Raw genomic sequence first — 26,698 nt, forward strand, 5'->3', positions numbered from 1 at the left:
TGGCTGCAGGTAAAATGTTGAGTCATTGCCCAGAAACATCTTGGACAGCCCAAAACAAATCTGTCGGACTACACCTTTAATAAGAAAAAAAAAACGTGTATGTAATAAGCCCAAAATTATTCCTACCTCCGGCAAATTTTAATTTAAAGTTACTTGTATTCCACCAGCATTTTTTTTTCCTGGATTGGAAATGACACAGGTGTCTACCAGAAAATAATAGAATGTTGTACAAGAGGCATCACTGTGGAACAACAACACAAACAAAAAGTGGCACGTCCAAAATTATTCAGACCCTTTTCAAAAAACGATTTACTTTCTGTGAAGCGTCTTTGAGTCCCTTGAAAAACGCTATACAAAATAAATGTATTATTATTATTATTATTATTATTATTATTGTTATTATAAAAGCCTTTATTGGCTATTACAGCAAATAAAACATCATGATCAGCTATTTTTGTTCATTCATCGCCAAAGATTAAAAAAAAAAAAGAATGAGTATTTGGATTTCGCCCCTTGTACTTAGCATAGTCCGGATGGGTAACGCTATGCATGATGGGATTTGAAGTAGATAAGAATGCTAGAATGCTCGCCAATGAGACCGGCACGATGGCAAATGAAGCGGCAACAAAAAGTTCTAAGTAAGAGAGAGAGAGAGAGAGAGAGAGAGAGAGAGAGAGAGAGAGAGAGAGAGAGAGAGAGAGAGAGAGAGAGAGAGAGAGAGAGAGAGAGAGAGAGAGAGAGAGAGAGAGAGAGAGAGAGAGAGAGAGAGAGAGAGAGAGAGAGAGAGAGAGAGAGAGAGAGACCGAACGACCACTGGGTTACAATGCTCACACAGTATGTTATACAGGATTTTGAGCTTGGCACTTCTCTTAATCGTCACTTCCCGTCAATGACAATGCCCACCTTTTGGCGAATGCGAGGCCTACACGGGCTGAAACAAGAGAGAAAGAGACAGAATGTCCATCAGTTCATCCAGTCAGTCCATTGGTGTTCGGCACTGCCACAAAAATTAATAAGACTAATAATCATCACTGATCATGTGGACAAATAAACAGTATCCTGAAAAAAAAAGTACTGGGAGAATGGAAAGCTGGAGACTAGAATCAAACCCAGAATATCAGAACTCTGAGGCATACGTGCTAACCATTTCACCGTATTACCCTACATGAAATCTAATCATATACAACATGTCCATCAAACTTGTTTTGGAGGTCATTAGCCAAAATATTAGAACAAGCTGTCAGTATGATGCAGTGCAGTTAGACATCAAACAGTAACTATAGTTAATGAATTTACTATAATCATGAACATATTGTTAAATGTGATTGCATCTAAGCATTATGATCATCATTGAAGTTTTTAATCCATAGTTTTTGCTACACCTTTTGCATTGGCTTGAGTCTCAAATTTATTAATTTATGTAGTCATTTTCTTTAGGACACAGAATGTCAAATTGTTTTTGAATGTTAACGTTTTTGTTTTTTTAAACAAACTTGGCAACGTATAGCATGTGTGTCCAACTCCCAGTAACAGTAAGTTGCATTATGACAGTGTCTTCCTACAAGAGGAGCGTATTTCAGCGCTGCCTGCTGACTGAACCTTGTAACTGCACCGGAAAAAGAACCCGATTGCAGCTGCACAACTCCAGCTGCATTTCTCACACAGATGACTGTACTGTTTTATCCCACATCCAGCTGGTGGTCCGTGTAGTTTTTCTGATCATTCAACAGTCTGTCATCACAAACATCAATTTCAATGCCAAGTACTATAGAATACATTAAACTGAAACTCGATAATCACATTTTGACACAGCCAGAATACATACATACTATTTATTATTAAGATATCCAAAGAAGAAAAAAAACTATTTAGTCATTGTTCTGCTCTGCTCTGATGGAGAAACAGACATCCCTCCCCTTTCTCTCTTAATGAGCTAGAAAGAGCGGGTCTCCCCTCCACCCCCACCTCTGTTTCCTCTCCTCCTCCTGCTCGTCACCCCTCATCCCCAACCCCCCAAAAAACTCCCCCTCCTATTAAAACAACAGGCCAACCTGGTGCAGCCCGGTAAAGGGGCTTTGGGACAGCAGAAACAGCACCAATGACTTGTGGCCACCTCTGCTTTGTGAGAATTGGCTGCTGGGACAGACTATCCTCACACAAATGCCCCAAAAGTCTTGACAAGTACAATTTTGAGCCCTAAAATGCTTGCTGGAAGAATTATTTTTTTTTATTTTTTTTTGATAATGTCAAAGCTGATGGCTGTTTTTTAAGACTTTTAAACCATGCATGAACACATTGATGGAGAACAACGTATTATTTTTATACAGTCAATTTTTGTGAATACTTTTTTACATTGATGCCGAAGTTGACTGACATGATTGTCTATACAAGAGGCATGCGGCGCCTTGGTATTGACGCACCAGAAGAAAATTGTCTTTTTTCTTGATCATCCAAGTCTGGGGAACGTCACTTTAACTTTTTTTTTGTTGAGAGGATTCATAAGAATCACACAAGTGTCCTGTGCAATTTTATCGAGACATTCCCTCTCACTGGAGCTGTACCGCAAGCCGCAGAGTTGACTGTGCGAGGACAAGCGAGCGGACGACAGCTGCCTCAAGGTAGGTGGCATCACCATGGCTATAAGCCAAGTCTGCCGCGAGTCGGCATTTATTTAGCATTAAATGATCATATTTGAGACCGTAAATGTGAATGTTTCAAGTTTGGGGGGCATGTCATTTTCACGTTAACTGAGAGATCACACGTGCGTAAAAGCGCATCTCTGGTTACTTTACAATAAAATGAAGGCGTTATTGCTTTTTCTCCAGAAACTACAAAGCACGATTAATGTTTGGCATTTAAATTGCTTGATGCGATGCCGTTTGTGGACTGCATAAAACTTGCATTAAATGAGTCTTCATTCATGAAAAAGCACACACAGCTGAACCAGTAATTAAAAGCAGAGCATATTACAGCGTTTGGTCGAAGACGTCTGCAGCATGTACGTCATTCATTTGGTTGTATGCACCAATGGGAAGGCTTCGTTTGGGTCCTGTTGACGTCACTGACAGGGCGCGTAACTCGACCTGTTGGAGTGATCATATCATTGAAATCATATCGGGTGTTTTAATATAGAACTGATTTAACAATGCAGGCATAGTATGGCCGGTTATTCCCTTCAGATAATTAATGTTCAGAAATGTGTTGATGTATGCAACAGCATCGCAGTCATTTAACCTTCTGTACTACAACCCTAATATATTCAGAAGATTCTGTTTAAATTAAAATACAGTGCCTCTATATTTTAGCTAAAACACATAAATATGATAAATATCTAAGTATGCAGTTTGTGCACAGAACCACATCCAGCCAAATCCCATGCAATAAACACTCCCATGCTACTCTATTGCTAACATACAGTAGTAATTAACACACAGTCTAAATCCATTTGTCATCACTTTAGTGTCAGCATAATATTGTAGCAGCAATGCATTATACTGTATTAGCATATCTTATCTAATTATGCCTATTAGTTTTTTTTCTTAATACATTATGTTCACCTTTGTACTGAGCAAACCAAACTGAATGCCAACATATTGCCCCTAAAATGTCAGTCCTCCAAGCAATCTGCATAATAGTGGTACAAGTGAGGACTTTCTCATGTACATTTGTAGTAATGTACTGCAGATGTCTGTTAGTAAGCTGTACAAGAAGGCGGTGCCAGTAAGTGTTAGAAGTCTTGTTCACAGTCAAACACTCAGCTCATCTGCGTTACAGGATGTGCATCCAAATAAACCAGAAAAAAGTTTGCCATTTAAGAGAGGAAGGCATTCCATGACTGGTCCCCATTATGGCACCCAACAGTCATGTGCCATGAGCCCGTGCAGGGCCCTTCATTGCATAGGCCTCAGGGCTTCTAAATTACAACTACTGAAGTTAGAAGGGAGCACCTTGAATCCATCCCAAACATACATCACCATCTACCTCATCTATTTTGCGTCTAAGAAGCATTTTTATCTTTATTTAAAATGAGAAAAAAAGAAAAGTTAAACTAGCAGAAAAGCAGTACTGCATCCAGGCAGCAATAGTGAAAATTAGATGTGAGTAAGGTTTGATCTGAGTTGTCCACTACCTCATTCTGAGTCACACAGGGAGTACTGATGACACCACTGAGGTAAAAGAGTGACAGTGTACTGTCAATTAATATCTAGTATCCCTTAATGCTTTGCTTTTTGTTCCTGAAAAACACCCAGAACTAAACATTAAAAATCAAAGTTTTAAACACTGCTATTTATATTTTCTTGTGTAACTGATTGTGACTAACATATCAGTTATCTCTTTGCGTGTGTGATAATACAAGACAATATAAATAGATTTTTCAACTAAGTAGTCGGGAAATAGTTAAGCTTTACAAGGAGATGCTGATAGCAGTGTAGTTCCAGATAGCACAACTGTCAGTGTGGCGGTGTTGTTTTTACTGCCGCTTCCTTGTTTGGCAATCAACTTTGATTGGCTGCATTCCGTTCACGTTACAGTTCACAGCATCAAATGATTTGAGAGAGAGAGAGAGAGAGAGAGAGAGAGAGAGAGAGAGAGAGAGAGAGAGAGAGAGAGAGAGAGAGAGAGAGAGAGAGAGAGAGAGAGAGAGAGAGAGAGAGAGAGAGGGAGAGAGAGGATTTTTGCATAAATACTGAACACGTGTAATATTTAAGATAGTTGAGCTGACTTGTTTCATACCCTATTCGGGGGTCAAATCCCCTCTTAACATTTGGCAGACTAAAAGTTAATCATACAGGACGGACATAAGAAATATGATTAAAAAACAGCCCGATTTAACAAAAAAAGGTAAAATAACTGAAAACATGTTTTACATTCTAGTTTCTTCAAAATAGCCACCCTTTTCCCTGATTTTAGGTGACTCCTCTTGACGCTCATCGAGGAAATGCCAAGAGTGTGCAAAAAAATCATCAGAGCAAAGAGTGACTATTTTGAAGAAACCAGAATATAAAACATGTTTTCAATTATTTCACCTTTTTTTTAAGTACATAACTCCACGGCTTCATTCATAGTCTTGATGCCTTCAGTGAGAATCTAAAAAGTAAATAGTCATGAAAATAAAGAAAATGAGAAGGTGTGTCCAAATTTTTGGCCTATATATATATATATATATATATATATATATATATATATATATATATATCGTGCCGTGTGACAACATATTCCTGAGCAGACAAATTCATTGAGCGCCATACATAAATTTTTGTTTAATGGGACTGTTACAAATCAAGGACACTTTTATGCCTCTGGTTACGCAAATGAAAACTAATATACATTAATGTAAAGACTATCCTCAAGATGTAACGTAATACTGCGTATGGTCAAGCTTAATCAAACTGTGTTAATATATTATGTCCTATACATTTTTTACAGTATATACTGTGATATATCCAAAAAGAGCGTTGTCGTAAAAGTAGGGGAAAGTATTTTTGTTAAAGTTCTGTAGAAGCAGTCTGTGATCTGTTTCTCTACTTTGAGGCTGCCATAACAGGAATAGAGACAGATCTCATTTTGTAACCAAAAAACCCCCAAAACTTAATTCTATGTATTATAAGTTATCTATATATATATTTAAAAAAAAAAAAAAAAAAAAAAAAAAAAGTTATCTATATAACTCAACTATTTCCAGGTGGTAACGAGCCACTTTAGCTTTTGGTGAACCCTCTCAGCTAAATGAGCTTAAAGGAGCATTTTCTCCATCTTGCATTCAGAGGCAGACACAAATCTGGCCAGATCTCAAATCAAATTTAATTCACTGCATTTCAACTAGGACTTCACAAAGGAGCGCGAAAAAGGGAGAGACCGAACTGTCAGTAAGCCGATTAATTTGTGTGTGTAAACATTGCCTTGTATGTCTGCCAGTTGCGGTCCAGTCAGCCTGATTCCATTCATGAAGGGAGTGGTTCTGTTTTGCTCACAACAGCGCACTGGAACCTCATGGTTGTAAGCAAGCAAGAGTGCATGAAAGGAAAGTCAGTGGCTTGCATGCGGCAACTTTGATAATCAACCTCTCTTTCTATTAAACGTAGACCCTCAGATCACTGAAAGATCCCATTTCAATGCTTTATCTATCAACTATCTATCAATCATAATACTTACTATCTGCTTTCAATGACTCATATAATCCCACCAGTTACTGTGTTTATGCTTGATTGATCACGTTGGCAGCTGTCAGATTCATATCAGATTTTGATCCAAATATTGTTTTGGAAGATATCCAATTCCATGCCCTGTTTTCACTTGCATATCCTATCCAGACTAAACCCGATTTAAGGGGGAAATGGAATTGTATGTAAACAATGTAGTGTAAATCCAGTTTTAAAAGGAAATCGGAATAAAGGTGTGGATAAAGACCCCCCCCCCCCCCCACACACACACACATCATTGCAAGAATAGGTATTGCAGACATGCCCCAATCTTACAGAATAATGCACAAATGTAAACATTTAGTTCGTCAGGATGCTGGTGGCTATAAAAGTGTGCAGTTTGTTTCTGTTCCATATTACAATGCTTTGGTCTTGGCACAGGTGTGTGTTCTACTGAGTGTTTCACGTTGCAATCAGAACAGTAATGCAAATGTATTGGTTCTGGGCCATCTCTGACTCAAATCCCCCTAAAATATTTTCAGCAGTATGCAAAAGTTGAATTTATCCGATAATGCAGCAGACAGAAGCAGGGTAACTGCAGTCGATAAGGTTGATTTCCTAGTTGCTTTTCTGCATCGTTTTCTGCTCAGGATCATGTTAGACTCTCCTGCATCCTCCATCTACTGTCAGGAGGCCCATATCTGCACTGAATGCCTATAAAATGCTTCCTTTAGCCCAGTGCATACAAACACACGCAAGCCCCCCCCCCCACACACACACACGCACACCCCCCCCCCCCCCCCCTCACACACAATTCTGGCTCATGCACCATGGAATATCAGCCATAACTATTACACCCCCCCCCCCCAACCATACCAACTTTTGAGTGGGATGTGTGATGAGCAGTCATGGGGGAGTTGGTGTTTTATATACATTACCGGTACGTAAAGTCCTACCAGCTGATGGCTCAGTAATGTGTGCGTCATGAACTGAACTTATCACAAATTATTGCGGGCACTAATGACACACATCATGAAGCAAAATGGACACTTTGAGTTATTACAGTATGTACCAGTAGAGCAATGCTACATCACAACATACCGGAACTCTACAATGTGATTCTTGACTATATAACTCAACGTTTTTTTGTTTTGTTTGTTTTTTAAATCTCCACACTGTCATGTACCACTCTTAGTGGGGTTTTTAAGTAGTCTGACTTAAAAAATAATAACACATATTATCGTGTTTCTCTAGCAATCTTTGTTGTAATTTAATGTAATTTAAATATTGCGCTAATCCTGTGCAGGTGCTTTATTAGGGAAACCCTGACTTCCTTGTCCCAAGCTACTTCGCCTCTGCCGGAGGCATTCCTGGCCCAACCGGGAGGCATCGTCTTTCTCAGTGTGCCATGGGTCATCCCGGAACATCTCACCAGGGAGGCGTCCAGCATGCAACATAACCAGATGCCCGTGCCACCTTATCTGGCTCCACTCGATGTGGAGGAGAAACAGTTCTTCTCTGAGCGACACCCAGATCCCAAGCTTCTAACGCTTTCTCTAAGAGATAAACCGGAAAAGATGTGGAGGAAACTCCTGCTTTTATCTGCAATTGTGTTCTTTCGGACACAACCAAAAGCTTGTGACCATAGATGATTGTAGAAATGTAGATCGACCGGTAAACCGAGAGCTTTGACTTTCAGATCAGCCGATACAGAGTCCACATCACTGTCGATTCTGCACTGAACCGCGATTGAACGTCGATCTCCCGCTCCATTCTTCCATGTCCGTCTCACAGTTCAGAGGTCGGGGGTTTGTATCCGGGCTCTTCCGGTTGTCACATGCTCTTATACACACCCTAAGCCTCGGGGGTCTCTAATGACGTGTGTTACTATGCATTCTTGACCAGCGTGTGAGTGAAGGAGCTGTTCCATGCTGTCTAGCACCGCCTCTGGCGGTCAACGGGGATGAAATAGAACAGAATGTTATCACAACACATTTTTGTAAATAGAGAAACAGGGAAAAAACACAACCAACTGAATGTCATATCAAAACACTGAAGTGGTATTTATAATGCTTTAATACGTTTAAAGTAAAGTAACTCGCATGAGCGTACCATCATGCTGAAGCTATATAGAAGAGGTTAAAACTTCAAATTTTCCATTACGTCGGCATTTGCTGCTTGATATTTTCTCCAGCTTAGCAGGTATTCAAAGTCTCAGCAATTCCCCAGTGACCAATATGCAAACGTCAAGGCTGGTGCCTTTCCAAACACATCCATTCATCTGTCGTTATTGTTGCTTGGCTGGGAAATCTCAGGAGAACTGACCTTGTTATTATTTCAAACAGCCAACACAGTTTTCTCTAGATTACCTTTAACATCGATTCAGTTATTCATGTTTTTCATTCATCTCAAACCCAAACCCACTCCCCACCCTTACAAGGTTTGATCTAGTGTGACCTTGTGTGAAATGGAGCCAAAGGGAGTTTTACTCAATAGACTAATAGTGACATCAGAATGACATGGTTGACAAGTCCAACACATGAACGCACAGCAAGTGACAACATTTTCGAGTGCCAAATTTCAAAACCAAACAATAAGCAACACTGATATCATCAACATGAATTAATGACCACTTCAATTTGCACATTCTTATGCTGTATGATGGAGAGCCACATTGTGACGTTCTCTCCATGCACTGACGCACGCTTTCACTGTCAGATCCTCCTCATTTTATGTCACAGGAACTTGAGCCAAGTTTAGAGGAACTGTAACGACTGACTTTTTGCCTGCTGTTTGCGTTAACTTCCACACTGGGCCAATTGGTGATTTGACTTTTGGTTTGGATGGTAGACATGCTACAAAGAACAAAGCCTCCTCACAAGTTGCAAGTTCAAAGAGTGTCATTCTTGCCGTATTACTGAATTCACACATATCCTAAAAGTTTGACACCTTGCACTTTGCCACCCTGTTCACACCAATGGCCCTGCAGCAAATTGTGAATGTCTGTGGGAAAGAAATGGAATTTAACACTTTGTTTTCTCAAGAAAATCCTCAACAGTCATTTTGTGGATGTGAAGTGCTGATCATAAAGAAACAAGAAAGTCACAGGAGAACAAAATGTGTTTGTTGACTATGACTAAGTTTGCATGCCATCCATGGGTTTGTGGTGGTTTTCATTAGTATCTGCTGCAAAGTAGGAGGCAAAATGGAAAAATAATCCCTCTGAAGGTATTAATGTGTCTTTGTATAATTGTAACTATTATAATTATTATAGGTATAAATATTTTGATGGGTGTATTTGCTCCAAGCAACCAGCTGTGTTCATTGGAAGTTGATCCAAAAAGAAAGGGTAAAGGGGTTTATTCTGCTCCAATTGTCTTATAAAACACTGTACACATAGAATAGAATCTAACACAATAAAGGCTGATGTGTGTATATTTACACAAACGTACAATTTGCTCTGTTCTAATGAACTTTTATGTGTGCATTTGTCTTACGCGTGCATGAATAGAGTGTGTCTAAGGGGACTTGTAAAAGAGAGTCTGACATTAATAGTCTCGACATGTGCCAGAGAAGGCCTACTACACTGCTTGGGGCCTTCTCCTCCAATAATGAAATGAACAAGACATTATTTTAGGGCCAAGAGCTTTCTGGACTCTGTTGCTGCCCTTTTCACTCCGTTTTTAGTGTTTAACAGCACACTTTAGGTTAGGGGATTGCGGTATTGTTATTTTCCTGTCAATCAGTATTGAACTTCCCTTTTTCTTCATCAATTCACTCATTTTTCTTGTATATTTAGGTAGTTTGTGAAGAACTTCAAATGACTCCTTCTGCACTGTTTAGTTGGTCTATCTTGATCGCTGTTCTGCTCATCTGATTATTCTTGTTGGTTCAGTAAGTTACATATTTTTGTGAGCTACATATTATCTTATGTTGTCTTAATTATTGGGATATTGGCTCTGATAACGACCAGAGATGAGAAAAGTACTGATATTCTGTACTTGAGTAAAAGTACAATTACTTGCATAAAAAATTACTTTGATAAAAGTACTTATTCAAATAATTACTCAAGTAAAAGTAAAAAAGTGCAGGCTCTAAAATGTACTTCACGAGTAAAAGTAAGTATTTTTACCGGATGTTTCCTCCTCGTGTCATATAATTTGAAGAGCATTACATTTAAAATATCATCACTTAACAAGTCTTTACTCCTCTAGATGGTGCCCTTGGCTTTAAAGATGCAATGGAAATTAATTAATTAAAGTGCTTCATGAAATCTGACAGCAATAAATGGAACCAAGCTGGTCTATTACGCTAATGTAGCATTTAATGCTAAACTAATGTCATTAACCCTCTGATCTGAATATATGACTGGATAGACTTTTGAAGCAACTAGACCGCCCATATTGCTCCTCCCACGAAACGTTTTCTCGGCATACCATCCTATACATTTACAGTAATGAAAATGGAGAACATCTGAGACAGTAGGTTACTTAGTAGAAACAGCCTGATTTATGATGTTTTAAATTTGTTTAACATAAACAAGACAAGAGGACTTCAGACATTTTACAACTTGCTTTAAATACATGTTATAAATGATATGCTTAATGATGTTTACAGGAGGAAACTTGTATCTTTTTAAATTAAAGAATTATAACTAGTTCAACAAAAGATGCCTTTGCCAAATCTAATATTGGGGTCTAAGGAACTGAGCACTAAAATAAAAAGTGGGCCTTCAAAGCACATACCGTCCACTTGTTTTTGTGTGTGTTTTTTTTACTTGTTAAAAAATAGTGACCTCAAACCCCCTCCCCCCAACCCCCGCTCCTATACTAACTGCTTACGAGCTGTATATGTCTAATATGTACGTATACTGTATAGTTTTATACAGTAGTGTGCTCGGGCTATAGGTTATCCAGTCATATCCTCAGATCAGTCATATTAACCAGGGCCAAGCTAACAAAAGGATATTGATTATTTAGCTTTACTGTACCTTACCTCAATAAATTGTTTCAGATTGGACGGGGAACTGTTGCAGGCGGCTAGTTCGTGGACTTAAGCTTTACACAGGACACAATGCAGTCGCCATGAAGTGTTATTCAAGCCAACCAAGGTGAACATTTCACGCAGGTAAAGGCTATAAGTGGACGGACTTGGTAGCCAGCCAACTCGCTAGCAGAAGGCGCGTCCATAATGTTGACAGTTTTAATCTCGTTTCAACTTCAACACTCCATCGCGTCATCTCATTGGTTGAGATAGAGCCTATCACAAGCGGGGATGTCGGGGACCGTGTGTAACGCTTCACATGATTGGCCGAGCCAGGAACATTAACCGAAGTTTTTGCGCTCCTCTTTATAACTCACGAGTAACGACCCTCTGTCTTGAAAATGTATCGAGTAGAAAGTACAGATACTGTTTTTAAAATGTAACGGATAAAAGTTTAAAGTATTTTTTTTTAACTCCCTGAATTACAAAGTACTGGAAAAAACTACTCAAGTATAGTAACGAAGTATTTGTACTTCATTACTTTCCATCTCTGATATCAACATGTACTGGAAGAAAGAAGATGGTTCATTTGTTAAAAAATTCCAGTCTTCTAGAATATTGCACAAGATTTTGAGAGGGAGTTAGAGGTCATTTATTGTCGTTCCCCTTTCGCATTGAGGTCTTGCTTTGTACGCCTAATTCAGGCTTGTTTACGGCGTATTTACCCGGATTTTCTCGTTGTAGTCGAACAAGAGAAACCCTGGCACCCTTGAACAAAAATGAACTGCGTTCAAAGCCGTTCATTGGCCCCAGAATGAGGATACTCACAGAAATGTTCACAAAGCAAAAATACACTATGGTCCATTCACGTTCACCCAAACTATGACTGAGTTCAAAAACTTTCCTTCATTTAACTTGTTCAGGTACAACACTATTTTTGCTCTATTAGGGTGTGTGTCACAAGCTCTTGCCCATACAATTTATATATCTATTTTGTATACTAACCAAATTACACTTAACAGTACAAACATATAGACAGTACAGTCAAATTTGATCATATTTCCTCCCTTGCAGTCAGTCACAAAAGTTTAATTAGATGTTACAGAAATATTATATTGATAGATAGGCAATTTAGGAAGCACCCTGATGCCAGGCTGTTGCTAGACACAAATATAGTACTAGTTACATTAAGGTTTTTTTTTTTTTTTAAGTAAGTAAGTCAGTCGTCCGTTGGTTGGTTGCTCGTATCGCACCACATCACATCACATCACCTTGACGACTGTTCCGTACTCTGTGCTATAACTGAAATGCCACTACAAAAGGTGAAATGGGCGAGGATTGATACCAGGTATCGTATCGGGCCGATACCAGGCCTTATTTCAAGGTATTGGTACTCGTGATGGCGGCCGTTTTACAATTAAAAACTAGAAATTAAAAGAAAAGAAAAATGCCATTAATTTCATGCAATTTTAAGGAAAAATGCTATATAGGTCTTTCTTTAAAATTATCTGTCATTGTTTTGTTTTGTTTTTGGAAATTTTATGTACAAGTGGTATCAGTTGGCCTACTTGGTATTGGTATCGATGACTACTAGAGTTGAGGACTTGTACTGGTATCAGTCTGAAAAAAGTAGTGTCAATCAACCCTAATTAAATTGATTGATGAAGACAAAAAAAAAACAAAGGACAGTTTCACTATATAGTTTTGTAAACATAAAATGTAGTTTCAGTTTGTTTCCGTTTTTTTAAACAGTAGTTTTTATTTAACTAACGATTTTTTTTTTCAATTTTGGTTTTAGTTATTTTATTAGTTTTTCTTAACTAAAATACCCTTTGTGCATGTGTGTACATATGCATGGCATGGCGAACAGGTGCTTGAATGACTTTTTAAAAAAATATTCAGGGGAGAATATTTTTGAAGGAAGACAGTTTCACAGGTGCAGCACTGAAGGCTCTGTCACCAACTGTCACCATAAACTATAGACCACACACAAATGGTGATTTTCCTTTCCTCGTCATGGAGTCCCTCACATTTAAAAAAATCAGTTAAGATGTCAAAAATCGTTTTTATGTTTACCCCACTTGACATGCTTTCCATGCTAGTATATATTGCACAGTAGATTTCATCACACTTTCTCTGCAACTATGAGAAGAGTCTGAGCACATTTGCAGCGCTAGAAAACTAAAGAGTTTGTCTTATTCTTCCCACGGAGATATAAACAGATGACATCACAGGGTGGTCCGCTGTGCGCTGAGCCACGCTGAGTGGGTCTCCGCTGATCTGCCAAGCAGATGGAAGTAGCAACATAATGACTGCTGGAAAGAAGACAGCAAGGGAGCAATTTCATAGAAATACGTAATTTATTGTTGACACAAATTTATACAGACTTGTCTTTATTGCTACATACATAAAGAGCAATTACATTGATTGGGAAAAAAAACATTGGCATATGACTTGAAATCTAAATGTTTCCTGTTCATTGTTAATTAGATCAAAAAGTCTTGTAATGAGTTTGAAACAATTGGTGACACTCAAATGTCCAACATTTAGACAGAGAATATGGGGAGAAATTGTATGTTTTATTGTATTCCTTATTTGTATCCACCCCACACATACAGCGATTACTAATGGGGTAGATGCCACAGACTTCTGACTTTTGGGATGCCCGCTTTCCAACACTCTCCAGCACCCTCACCCCTGCGCCCCCCAACCACGCGCTCCCGGCGATGGGCGTCTTAACTCTCTGAAATGCTTCGGACAACTGAGACAGACACACTACACACTCGCACCCGTCGAACGCAACGCGCAACCGAGGGGCACAGAGGCGGAAGGGCAAAAACTGGGACGCGGCCCACACGTCGCAAACAGGAAACAAAGCTAATGTGTGAAAACCAGGAAGTCGGAAGTCCCGCCTCCTCCGTGGCATATACCCCATTGTTGTTCATCGTCGGGCGTAGGGAGTACGCACGCCGGACGGCGACATTAGCGCTGGGGTGAGATGCCGTTCTGGGCGCAAATTCCCAACGCCCAGTCCGCTCCTGGTTCTTAGCTTTAGAGAGAGAGCTCACTATTGTTCAGTTCATTCGGTAGTCTTACCGATTCAACATGTCATCATCATTGATCTCTCTCTCTTTTCTGTGTGTGTGTGTATGTGTGCGTGCGTGCGTGCGTGTGTGTCTGTGTGTGTGCGTGATCATTAATTCACCTGAAACATGTTAAAAATCCCATACCCTTCACCTTAACTGAATACTTCAGAGAACTGCCAGAGTCGTGAAGTTGTCAGGAGACCAAAGGAAGGATCAAAGAAAAGAAAGATGTAACAAAGTGAAATCCAGCACAGACCAGACACCACTAGGGTGACCAACTGCTAATAAGCCCAAGGGGGGAAAGGGGTATGTTTCTGAGGGACAATGTGGGACACTCCTCAGCGTTGCGGCGTATCCTCCCCGTGGGCAGACTTACTGATGGTGGTTTACCCATTTCTAGCACATATATCAGGGCTGCAGAGAGGCCAGACTGATATGGTTTGGACATGTCCTGAGGAGAGATAGTGAGTATATTGGCAGAAGGATGCTGAGTTTCCAAATGCCAGGCAGAAGGTCTAGAGGAAGACCAAATAGGAGTTTATGGATAGTTAAAGAGGACATGAAGGTAGTTGGTGTGAGAGCAGATGCAGAGGACAGGGTTAGATGGAGGCAAATGATTTGCTCTGGTGACCCCTGAAGGGGAAAGCCCAAAGGAAAAGAAGAAGATATCAGGGTTGCAGACTAACATTTTTTGCGAGGAGTGCGATAGCCCCTAACTTAAAATTTTAGGAGCACAGGAAGAAAATTTAGGGGTGCACATGTAAATTGACTTAAAAAGTAAACATTCACATTTAACAGCATTTTCATTATGTTACTGATAAATACTACAATGTTTTTGATACATATTTTTTGTACAAGTGTCTACACATCATACACCATAAATATACATTTACATCTTAAATACTAAAAATGTCAAGTTAATGTTTAGACCAGAAGTGCAAGTATTATCAGACAATTTCACACTCTGCATATGTTTGTGGGTATCAACAAAATAATGTGCAGTGGTGGCCGGTAAGTTTTGTGATGATTTCATACTAAGCATTTTTTATACTGGCTATGATTCATACTAAAATCATTAGAACTAACTCATAAAATTTGAACACACCAGTGGCGTGCGGTCAAGATAGGCAAGGTAGGCACTGCCTACCCAAGGCAGAAATGAAAGTTGAAACCGTTTGGCTTTTTCTATTTATTTTAATTACTTCTTTCATTTCAGAAAGCCTACACTACCTATAGGTTTAAAAGTGGTTTTAAATTAAATTTGGTGATTTTCATACCTCAATTAAAAATGACTCATTACTTCATTCGGAAAAAAAATATATATATATAAGACTTCAAAAGAGATTCATGTTTTTTTCTTTTTTTTCTACCCATACAGAGGAGGCATATGTTAAAATAGTTTGAATGTATGGCATCTTGTATCTAAGTATCTTGTATCTCAAGGTCGGACTGAGTGTCTTCTTTTGTTGGAAATGAAAATATGGTCACCCTAGGGCTCCGTCCACACGAAAGCCAGTTTCAATGTATCCTCTCAAGTTTCTTACCGTTCAGGACGTTCGTCCACACAATGGCGCGGTTTCAGAGCTTGAAATCGATCACTTTTGAAACCGGGCTCGAGAGTGGAAAGATTTCAAAACGCGCCTCGTAAGCGTCCATCTGGACACCATATGCAGGATACTCCTCCAATGATGACGTAATGGTCGCAGCTCGATGACGACGCATTTGTTGACGAATGCGGCAATTCACGCGTGACTGCGCGCAAACCGTCAGTCTGTCAACAACAATGGCGGATAGCCGTGTAGTAGTCGTTTTGTGCAGCCTCCTTAGCTTGCTTATGCTTCTGCAGCAAAATATTTTGTTTCTTTATTCCCAATTTATTGTTTTAACTGTCTTTGCTTTTATATGTTTGATTGTTTCTTTTTGTATAGCACTTTGTATTCAGCTGCGGTTGTTTTTAAAAGTGCTTCATAAATAAAGTTGTGTTGAGTAGTGTAACTACGGAAGGTCTCATGTCAAGTTGATGTGGTTGAGGAGGATGGGTGTCAAGTGCCTTCCAAGTGACTGGAAGCCAGTCCAGGGTGTGCTTTGTACTCCTCTCACCTAAAGTCTTCTGGATGAGAGGAGGTACAGAATGCATTAGTGCATATACTGTAGGTGAATCTAATTGAATATAATCTTCAAAATAATAAGATGATTGAGAAGTGCCTGTTATAACAGCTCCACAATAATCATGCTGTGATTGTGAGATTACAGTTTCAGTATCCCAGCTGTAGACATCTACATTATGACCCTAATGCCCTCATACCAGTGACTTGCAGTGAGCTCTAGGTTTGGGTAGGCAGGCAGTTGCACATTGAGACGCACACACCAATTACAAATGTGTGTGTCGGCAGGCGAGTGTACAACGTATCCTAGGGTGACCATATTTTGATTTAAAAAAAAAAGAAAGAAAAAAAAGACACTCAGCCTGACCTCAAGATACTTGATACTTAGATACAAGATGTCATCCATTCAAACTATTTTAACATATGCCTCACCTCCTCTGTATGGGTAGAAAAGAAAACGAAAAAAAATATTTTTTTCTTCTTTTTTTTTACTTCGAGCAGGGTTCATACCCATCGCCTGTGGTGCGGCAGCTCAACATTTGCCTCTCAGCTAAAGTTCTGGGCCACCGTCACAGCCAGCATAAGGGTCAAGCTGCAGACGCTGGGCGAGTGGAGCTCCACCGGAAACACGTGACCTACCGGAAATACGTGACTAAGCAAAACATTTTTTTAAACAAAAAAAAACTTTCTAAACTAACTATTTAGTTAATTTGAACAAAACAGTATACAAAACATGTAGAAAATTTGAATATAAACAACATCAACAGCACAACAGAAACGCTTTGCCTCTGAACGAAGGCCGAAGTACAGACGGACTTAACATACAACATCCGTGCGTGTATAACGTCCTCAAATCAACTGTGATTTAAATGTTGACTTTTGGAAAGGAAAATTAAAGATTTGAAAATACATTGAGGAGGATTTAAACAAAGCAAGCCTCGTTGGTATTTGATAATTTTAAGAATTTATTGTCTAATTAGACTTATTTTATGTTTTCTTTTCTTTTCCTTTTGTCTTTTTCGAATTTACGGTTCTATGTTATGTTGTGTGCTCAGTTTGCAATTCTCATGTTCTATGGAGAAAGACTTGGATGCTGTTTTTTTATTAATAATGGGGGGTGGGGGGGTTCATTTTCTCTAAAAAAATTAAAATGTTTGTGTCTTATTACACTATATCGCCACTGGGTGCTATCCTCAAACTTGTTTTCAATTGCTTGTGACGTGTTATTCATTTGTTTACACCTAAAAAAAAGGTTAGGAGTACTTAAATGATGAGTTATTTCTAAGTTTTCAAGTAGTTTCAAGAGTGGGATTAAAAATGGAAAGGTGCTGTGCCTGTTAATTACAGCGATCTATAAAGAGGTTCAATAACAGATGTTGCGAACTAGAAGGAGCTTCCTGCAGAGTACAGAATGATGTACAGTACTTCTTCAGCACCCACCTCAACTGCCGAGACTAGCCCTTTTATTATTTAATATTTCCATCACAACATAAATCACATTCCATCCACCTTATTTAATTGTTCAGACAAACCAACGTGAAGCGTATAACACACGACGTACTGCAATTACACTACATTACATTCGCCATTCGATGGCGCTGCGCTACAACTCTGGTGTTCAAATAGGGGACACGTGTTCCGATGGTGACGAAAGCGCGAAATATTTAGCTGTCTTAGTTAAAACAGCTAAATATTCTCAAAAATACAAATAATACTACTTAACGTTAGTTTGCATTACAATTACGGTTATATTTAGTGTTATGGTTACGTTAAGGCTTAGTAAAAAAGAAAAAAAAAAGGAAGACAGAATTGGAGGTCATGTTTTTATTTATTTATGCTAGAGCATACAGATGGCTTTGATTTAGCATCTGTCCTGAAGAGGACGCTTAAAGCAATGGTAGTTATTACAAAAAACAGCCAGCAGGTGGCAGCAGAGTATAAGAGATCAGCCAGGGGCTCTTTTCAACAGGTTTGTGAATAATGATGAAACTTAGCTATATTCTAATGCAAATATCTGCAAAACAGAAACATATACAAATATACTTTTTTTTCCTGATGAAAGAAGATACTCTAATCTTTCTTTTGGCAGGTTCCATGTTTTTATAGCAAGAGAACATAATGTTCTGTGGGCCTTGCAAAATCAGTCAAAATCCAGTAAAACAGCCGGGAGCGAAGAGGGTTGCTTCAGTGAAAATGGCTGGGAGTGAATGAGTTAAGCATAATAACATGTCTGCACCCCATTAGACTTATTTTGCAGAAAACCTGCAAAATGTTCTATCACGGGTCAATAATTACTTTCCATTTCCCCCCCAAACCAGATGTGTGGTCAACGAGTCCTCACCTATCTGCGGATATTTGGGACTACAATGTTTGGCGTTTCACTCCTGGTGGGCATCTCTACAGCATACATCATGGGCTACCAGTTCTTCACCACAGCCCACAATCATCTGTCGTTTGGATTGTATGGAGCTATCTTGGTTATCCATCTCTTTATTCAGAGCATATTTGCACTCTTAGAACACCGTAATATGAGGCGGTCCTTAGAGACACCAATTAAGTTGAATAAATCTTTAGCGCTATGCATTGCAGCATATCAAGAGGATCCAAACTACCTGAAGAAATGCCTAGTGTCAATAAAGAGGTTGACTTACCCTGGAATCAAAGTTATCTTGGTGGTCGACGGGAACTCCGAAGACGACTTGTATATGATGGAAATTTTCCGAGAAATTATGGGATGGGACGATGTTGTCACATATGTGTGGAGGAGTAACTTTCACAGCAGGGGACCAGAGGAGACAGATGAGAGCTATGCTGAGAGCCTTCAGCAAGTCTCAAGACTGGTCCTAAACAACAAGTGTGTGTGTATCATGCAGAAGTGGGGAGGCAAGAGAGAAGTCATGTACACAGCCTTTAAAGCGCTTGGAAGGAGCGTTGACTATGTCCAGGTGAGAATGTAAAATTACACTGAATTGGTATGAAAAATGGAAATGGTTTATAATAGACCACTAAATAATGTTTCTTGTCTTTGTCATTGTCCATCCGAATATGAAATTACAGAAAAGGCAATAGCAGAATGTAGGTTGAACAGAAAATGGAGCTAATTTGAATAGATGTCACTTAAGGACTCAGGTGGACAAAGAAGACACATTTTGCATTTATTTTCTCCAATATGAAATTCATGACCTTATGAGATGCAACAAAGAACCAAACACTCTAAAAACAGTTGGGTCAAAAATAACCCAATTTGGGTTTGGATTACAGTACTCCTATAATAAATATGATTTTGATTTTTTTTAATCATTACTATATATTTTCAATATTCCGAGAAAAAAACTCGCAAATTTGCCACTTTATAAACTCTCAAATTTGCGAGAAAACTCGCAAATGTACGATTTTTTTTCTCGCAAATTTGCAACATTATAAAGTGGTCAATTTGCGAGTTTAGAAAGTGGCAAATTTGCAAGAAAAAAAAAAAAAACTTACGAGAAATACACATAGCGTACTCATCGACTGTTTGTGCCAATACTTTTCAGTCGGGTTTCCAAATAAGGAGATAGTAATTGCTTTTGCATAGATTAACCATATCATGTTAAGCATTCGCTCTTTGAACTGTTGTGTACGGCCACTGGCCAGCGACAAAGACGCCTCGCTTTACGAAGGTCCACGCCCGGACGATCAAGCATTTAAGTTAATTTGTTAAAATGTATATTTACTCGTACATTTTTGTTTTTAGAATTATTATTTGCAAGTTCATACATTTTGGTATTTTTTTGTACAAGTATCTAAGTTGATGTGTCGAATCTGCTGCTCTCCGCCATTCACTAGCATTTACCTAAAGTATGCTAGCATCTGATTGGTTAGTGTTAGTCAACTGATAGGGGATCAGGAAGCGTCTCTCTCTGGCTGCGGTGAATGACATGTAAAGTTTTAATTTAAGAATGAATCTGTCTCCATCCTGCCTTTTCATTTTATAAACAGTGTCCCATTAACCACCAACGAATCCTCACATGATTAGACCTAATACGCCGTCGTAGGAAGAGTATCTGAAGCAGCAAGGAAGAACATTCCAAAGACACAGCATTTGAACTGCTAAGCCTCCATCTATTTATCCCATGGAGACCAGACAAGCTTTAGGGACTGCAAGTAAAACTCCACCCGACGGTCTCAGGCAGCTGTCATGTTCATTTGGCATTAACAGCTCCAACTGTTTAGTGCTTTAAAAAATAATCAAAAGCATCTTAAAATCAATTCTAAAATTCAAAGCTAGTCATTAAAAGGAAGCAAAGACTGCTTGAAGGTGGGAACATTTTCATGAATTGTTTAAGATGCTGTATGTGTTATAAACGGGGTTCAGGTAGTACAATGACTGATTTAAAGAAGTAAATTAACAAATAATAATAATAATAATGCATCGGATTTATATAGCGCTTTTCTAGACACTCAAAGACGCTTTACAATGGAATGGATACATTATTCATGCACTCACACATTCACACTGTGGTGGTGGTAAATCTAATATGTGTATATTACATTGAGTGCCCCAGTTTACAACTTTTATGAGTTACGAGTCATCGCTTGGTGGATTTTTGGGAATACACAGGCATTGTTTGACATTGCATGAAAGCAGTTTGTCATCACTCTGCTTTTTGTCATTAAAATAAATGAATGATAGCCAACACATTTTGTGAATGAGTTTTTTTTCTATGTATGTTTGAGATGTCCTACTATGCAATTGTTTACTGAACGCACACTGAGTCTACTGCCAAACGCGACTGACGTAGGCTTGTATTTGTTTTGCTTCTCTCCTCGTAACTATCGATTGTTGAATGCAATCACTTTATTGCAACACCCTGTTTATGTAACTGAAAATCACAAACACAAAATTGCGTTCTTTTAATTAAAACAAACGTGGTAATGTCACACCCAATGTGTGTGCGTTCCCGCGGTGAGTGATTCAAATTTTTGGGTGTACATTGGCACAACAGGGTGGGTGCTAATGGACGTTTCAACATGTCAAGTGTATGTCATAGAGCGTTTACGCATGACGTGCACACTCGATGTCGCAATGCGTCCTCGCGAACAAAATGGGGCCCCACAGCCCACTCACACAGTTGATGGTGCCCTAAGCACTTTGCATACTCTGCGTGATGAGAGCAGCTGCCCTGAGCAGGTCAAAGTTTTGTAACGGCTGACACACTATCATGTTTTTTTGTGTTTTTTTACCCAGGTGTGTGACTCTGATACCATGCTGGATCCAGCATCATCGGTGGAGATGGTAAAGGTTCTTGAGGAGGACCCCATGGTGGGTGGTGTCGGAGGAGATGTGCAGGTAAGGTAACTAAACTACGATATTAAACGTTATTCCTTTCTACCAGTTATATTTTGATGATATTCTCATACCTCGTTTTCTCTTTTTGTCCATACATCTCTCCCCAGATTTTAAACAAATATGAGTCCTGGATCTCCTTTCTGAGTAGTGTACGATACTGGATGGCCTTCAACGTTGAGCGGGCTTGCCAGTCCTACTTTGGCTGTGTGCAGTGTATCAGTGGACCTTTAGGAATGTACCGGAACGCACTCCTGCACGAGTTCCTTGAGGACTGGTACAATCAGACCTTCATGGGATCCCACTGCAGTTTTGGGGATGACCGCCATCTTACGAACAGAGTTCTGAGTCTTGGGTATGCAACCAAGTACACTGCACGGTCTAAGTGCCTAACAGAGACACCAATAACATATTTGCGGTGGCTCAATCAGCAGACTAGATGGAGTAAGTCGTATTTCCGAGAATGGCTCTACAACTCCATGTGGTTCCACAAACATCATCTTTGGATGACATATGAGGCTGTGATTACTGGGTTCTTCCCATTTTTTCTCATCGCCACTGCGATCCAACTCTTCTACCAAGGAAGACTTTGGAATATTTTGTTGTTTCTTCTTATTGTCCAGGCAGTGGCGCTGATCAAGTCGACATTCGCCAGCTGCCTCAGAGGCAACATTGTGATGGTGTTTATGTCCTTTTATTCTGTACTGTACATGTCAAGCCTGTTGCCAGCCAAAATGTTTGCAATAGCAACAATCAACAAATCTGGATGGGGGACCTCCGGGAGGAAAACAGTAGTGGTGAACTTCATTGGTCTTATTCCAATATCAGTGTGGTTCACCATTCTCTTCATTGGGTTCATCTACACTACAATCCTGCAGACTAAAAAATCCTTTCCTGAATCAGAAATGCTCATTCTGATCATTGGGGCGATCGTCTATGCCAGTTATTGGGTGATACTGTTGACTTTGTATGCAGTGCTCATAAACAAGTGTGGTAAAAGAAAGAAGGAAGCACACTATGATATGGTGCTGGATGTTTGACTTTGCCTACAACACCACTGAAATGCCTTAATGATGCTCTTTTTAGAGACATTCAGATGAGATGAGCATCTCTGGAGTTTTGTGTTAAGTTAAACTGCAATGGGCAAAACCAAAATGTACTTGAATGACAAGAATACAAATATGACAGCACTGATTTGTGTTCATTCAGGAGCCCTATAGTATTCGTTAGCTTGCCTATATTTATTTAAAATGATTTTGTTCATCTGAAGAACATCTTGTATAGGCTTGCTATCAGTGCACATGATGACTCAGTTGGCAAGAGGAAGCATTTTCAGTTGGCATGAAGTGTGTATGGCTTTATGGATAGCTACCTCTTACACTTGTCATCTTCACTGGGCTTCACTAAGTTACCATATATCATCCAATGAAACTGTGGATATTGCTCACTAAGGTTTTTCTTAACCTTTAGGAACTCCAGAACATAACTCTGCGAACCTTTGTTTACCTTAACTAAAACGTGAAATAGCAAGTACCAATCAGCATCTGCCAGGTTGCTTTCTAAGCAATGTAAACGTTAATGTGTGCAGTTAATGCCAAACTATGCCGTACTTAGTTTGGTGTGTGGAACTGTTTTTCTCGTCCATTTACAAGTAGTCGTTCCAGAGGCTATATATTGCTGTACCTTGATAGTATTTTTTTTTTAATACGAAAGGTTGCAAAAACAACTATAAAATGGAATGCTGCTTTCTGTCGTTTACTGTTTTCAAGTCACATGGGGACAATACTGTAAAATTAAAAAATTTTGCTTGAGGAGTTTCAAATAAACATTTTAATGAAACAGATTATCTTTATTGTAGTAAGACCGCACTTGTTGAGTGCACTACGAATTGGATTATTGGGTACTGGTTCTCATAAATAACTGGTTTCCAGTAATTTGACTATAATACAGTTGATTCGATTCCTTTCCCTACTTCAAAGTGTTTTTTAGATTCCCACATGACTTGAATTCAGTATTTGTAAGTTTACAAAGTGAAGAATCTCAAACTGATCACTGATTGGTAGATATAAATTCCACCAGATCAGGTGAAAATGTGACCAGAAGAGAGTCTGGGTATCATTGCTGCTGTGACAATTTTATCTTTTTTCCAGAAACAATTAATTGTATTTAAAATGATTATATTTTGACAATGGGTTTAACACTATATTGTTGATCTACCCCCCCCCCCCCAAGTTTCATGAAAATCACAGGGAAAACACTCAAAATTTTGTAAACTAATGATATTGTGAATTATGCCTTCACTTCCTTATGCCATTTGACCTTTCAATACATGAATCTGCTTCAGGACCAAATGACGGCTGAAGTGTTAAATGGGATGGGGCGGGATTCAGTGGGGTGATTCAAATAAAAGTGGATAAGGGCACTTGAATGAAGGGAAACAGAATTCTGGAATAAAACGTTTGCTATACTAAAGCCAGAAGAAGTTTAACTCTTATGCACTTTGACAGTTAGGCTCTCCCATCGTCCTTTGTAATGCATGGCATAATCAAGATGAAATACCTCAGTGGTTTTCCATGCAGGATGCCATCCAAAGATTAATGCATTCTAATGGGCTCATGTAATTTATGATGTTTGTTAAATATAAAAGTGGCCTTTTTATAATCAGTTTAAAGCTGGATTACTCTGCCTTGTCGGTCTTTTGCTGTATCTGTTTACTTATTATTTCCTGTATTTCTGTGCATTTTCTCTCTCTCTCACTCTCTCTCTCTCTCTCTCTCTCTCTCTCTATATATATATATATATATATATACGAGTTAAAATTTGGACACACTTTTTACTTGACTGGTAGTGTGTATATATGTGCTTTTTTTTAAATTGTATTTTGCTTTTCATTCATGTTTTTGTGAAAGAATATGTCTTTTGTGCTCTCAACTGTTCTGACATTGACTTGTTTATCTGACCAAACAATGTGAAAATAAGAGCTGGGGATTTTGTCTGCAATAACAGCAATACAAATGCAATTTGTAGGGGTAAGTTATTGAATTCAAAAGCGATGATTAATCTGTGACTGTAGAAAATTTGCATATTTATATTACAACATTATGCTAAATGTTAGAATGTACTTTGTAATAAGGATACAATGGTACAATACAAATGAGAAAATAATGTTACATTGTATACTTTATGTTACTGTATATTTACCTTAATTTCTTAACATTCACTATTAAACGATTTGACAGTGGAGGGTTAAATGCTTCCAATAGATGAAACATAATTGGATGTCCTATTTGTTTGCATTGTTGGAATAATACAGAGCGATTCATTATTATGCTTCCTGTAGTCAGTGGTAAATTTGGTGAATGATCTGACAGTAAAGCCAGTGCAGGCAGAAACATGTAAGTTATTTAAAAGCATTTGCACAGATATTTCAGTATGCAAATAATGTTTTAAAGTGTATGGTTCTTTACTGAGTAATAAAGAAGAACATTATTATTTTTACATAAGGTTTGGTTTTATTCCAAATAAACGCAAGTTTAGTTTCATGCCCAGCTAGTCATGGGCAGATGTTTTTATTAAGCACTTTTGTGTTGTACTAAATAAAACTTTATGATTCAATGTGTTGTGGAGTTGTTGGTTTTTTTTTAACTAAGTAATTTAAGTTTCTCTGCACACCTGTAAAAGTTGGAGAAAACTCGACTTCCAGGGTTGCCTTGCTTCATCTCACACGGTTTTGAATCTGTGTAGGGCACATGCAGGTTATCAAAAATGAGCAATGCCTGTCAATATTTTTTGTGATTATCAGGATTAATTAAAATTATCATTACTCTTGGCAGTTATATTAGTGACTATTGTTATTTTTTCTTTCTCCAACAGAGCAGTAACATCAATTATCTTCCTGTATGTCGCCATCACTGCTCTTTCATTAAGACATTAAAATAGTGTCAATGCCCATTGCAATTGCAATAATGGCTCCCAAGAGGAAAGTCTTGTCTGTCAGCAATCGGATTCAAGATTGAATGATCATTAACCTTGCAATTTGTGGATCATATATACATTGCAGTTAATGATCTGTGTTATGAAAGACTAAGTCATTTTATAGTGTGGTGGTGATGCTGAAACAGAGTGCCTTGCACAACCATTCTAGAAAGAATTTTGGCAGAAGTACTTTGTGTGTTAGACACATCAAACAATCAAAACTTTGCAAATTGTTCTTGTGTTCCCTAATTGCTAAGAAGCTTATTTTTTTCATAGGAGATGATGAACACTGTTGTTAAGCCCTAATTCACTTAAAGAAATACTATAATTAAATTTATGAAACATTTGCAGTACAAATCACTGTTTATTCTTGTTGGCACTCGTGTAATTTACGGTTACCATCTTTTTGAACACTTACTGAATTTAATAAAATAATAATCTCCTTTCATGTTAATTTGATGTGAGAAAAATACCATAATGTGTATCCTTATTTATTGTTTGTCCCAAAAAGATTTTATAGAAATTCTTTCTGGCTTGGAGTTTGTTTCACAGATCCATGGGAATGCAGCAAGGCCAAAGACTTCTGCAGCTATCCTGCAGTCAGAAATGACCACTGGCTTATTTTTCAGACTTCTTATTTCTATTTTTCCTTGTACAAAGAATTTTCTCAGAAACTATTGAACCTGTGATAGTGACTTGCCCTTTTGACTCCCCTAATTGAAATGTCAGGGTAGAGTATTTTAAACACTGAGATGCATTCCATACACCCTCCCTGAGTGCTTTCTCACAATGGGTCAAAGCTACATCACCATTTAGGTGATGTAAGTTAAACGTCACCCCCCCCCCCCCCCACACACACACACACCCTCCAAATAATGTCTCCAGCCAAGCTACTTTCTCTTTTTTCTTTTCCTCTTGCCTGATCCCACCCCAACAACATAATTAGGCTCTTTCACCATAGCTAATTGTTTTAAAAATTCCCATGTATTTTTCTTTGCCTCTAAAAGCCACAAGCAGTTACACTTTAAAATGGTGACACTAGGGCTGGACTTGCACAAGAAAAATCGGCACTGGCATAATCAT

General features: G+C 38.7%; 1 protein-coding gene across 1 annotated transcript; it reads left to right on the forward strand.

The window, feature by feature from the left end:
- The first annotated feature begins 2,089 nt into the window (after nucleotides 1–2,089).
- Nucleotides 2,090–25,195, forward strand: has2 (hyaluronan synthase 2). The gene is made up of 4 exons (XM_086079620.1): nucleotides 2,090–2,618; nucleotides 18,633–19,259; nucleotides 21,542–21,643; nucleotides 21,751–25,195. The coding sequence occupies exons 2-4, from the start codon at nucleotides 18,633–18,635 to the stop codon at nucleotides 22,678–22,680; spliced, it is 1,659 nt and encodes a 552-aa protein (XP_085935746.1). The 5' UTR covers nucleotides 2,090–2,618; the 3' UTR covers nucleotides 22,681–25,195.
- Nucleotides 25,196–26,698: the final 1,503 nt, after the last annotated feature.

Source organism: Leptonotus elevatus, chromosome 6 (assembly GCF_054856555.1).
Source record: "Leptonotus elevatus isolate MCC_2025b chromosome 6, RoL_Lele_1.0, whole genome shotgun sequence".
Lineage (NCBI taxonomy): Eukaryota > Metazoa > Chordata > Actinopteri > Syngnathiformes > Syngnathidae > Leptonotus > Leptonotus elevatus.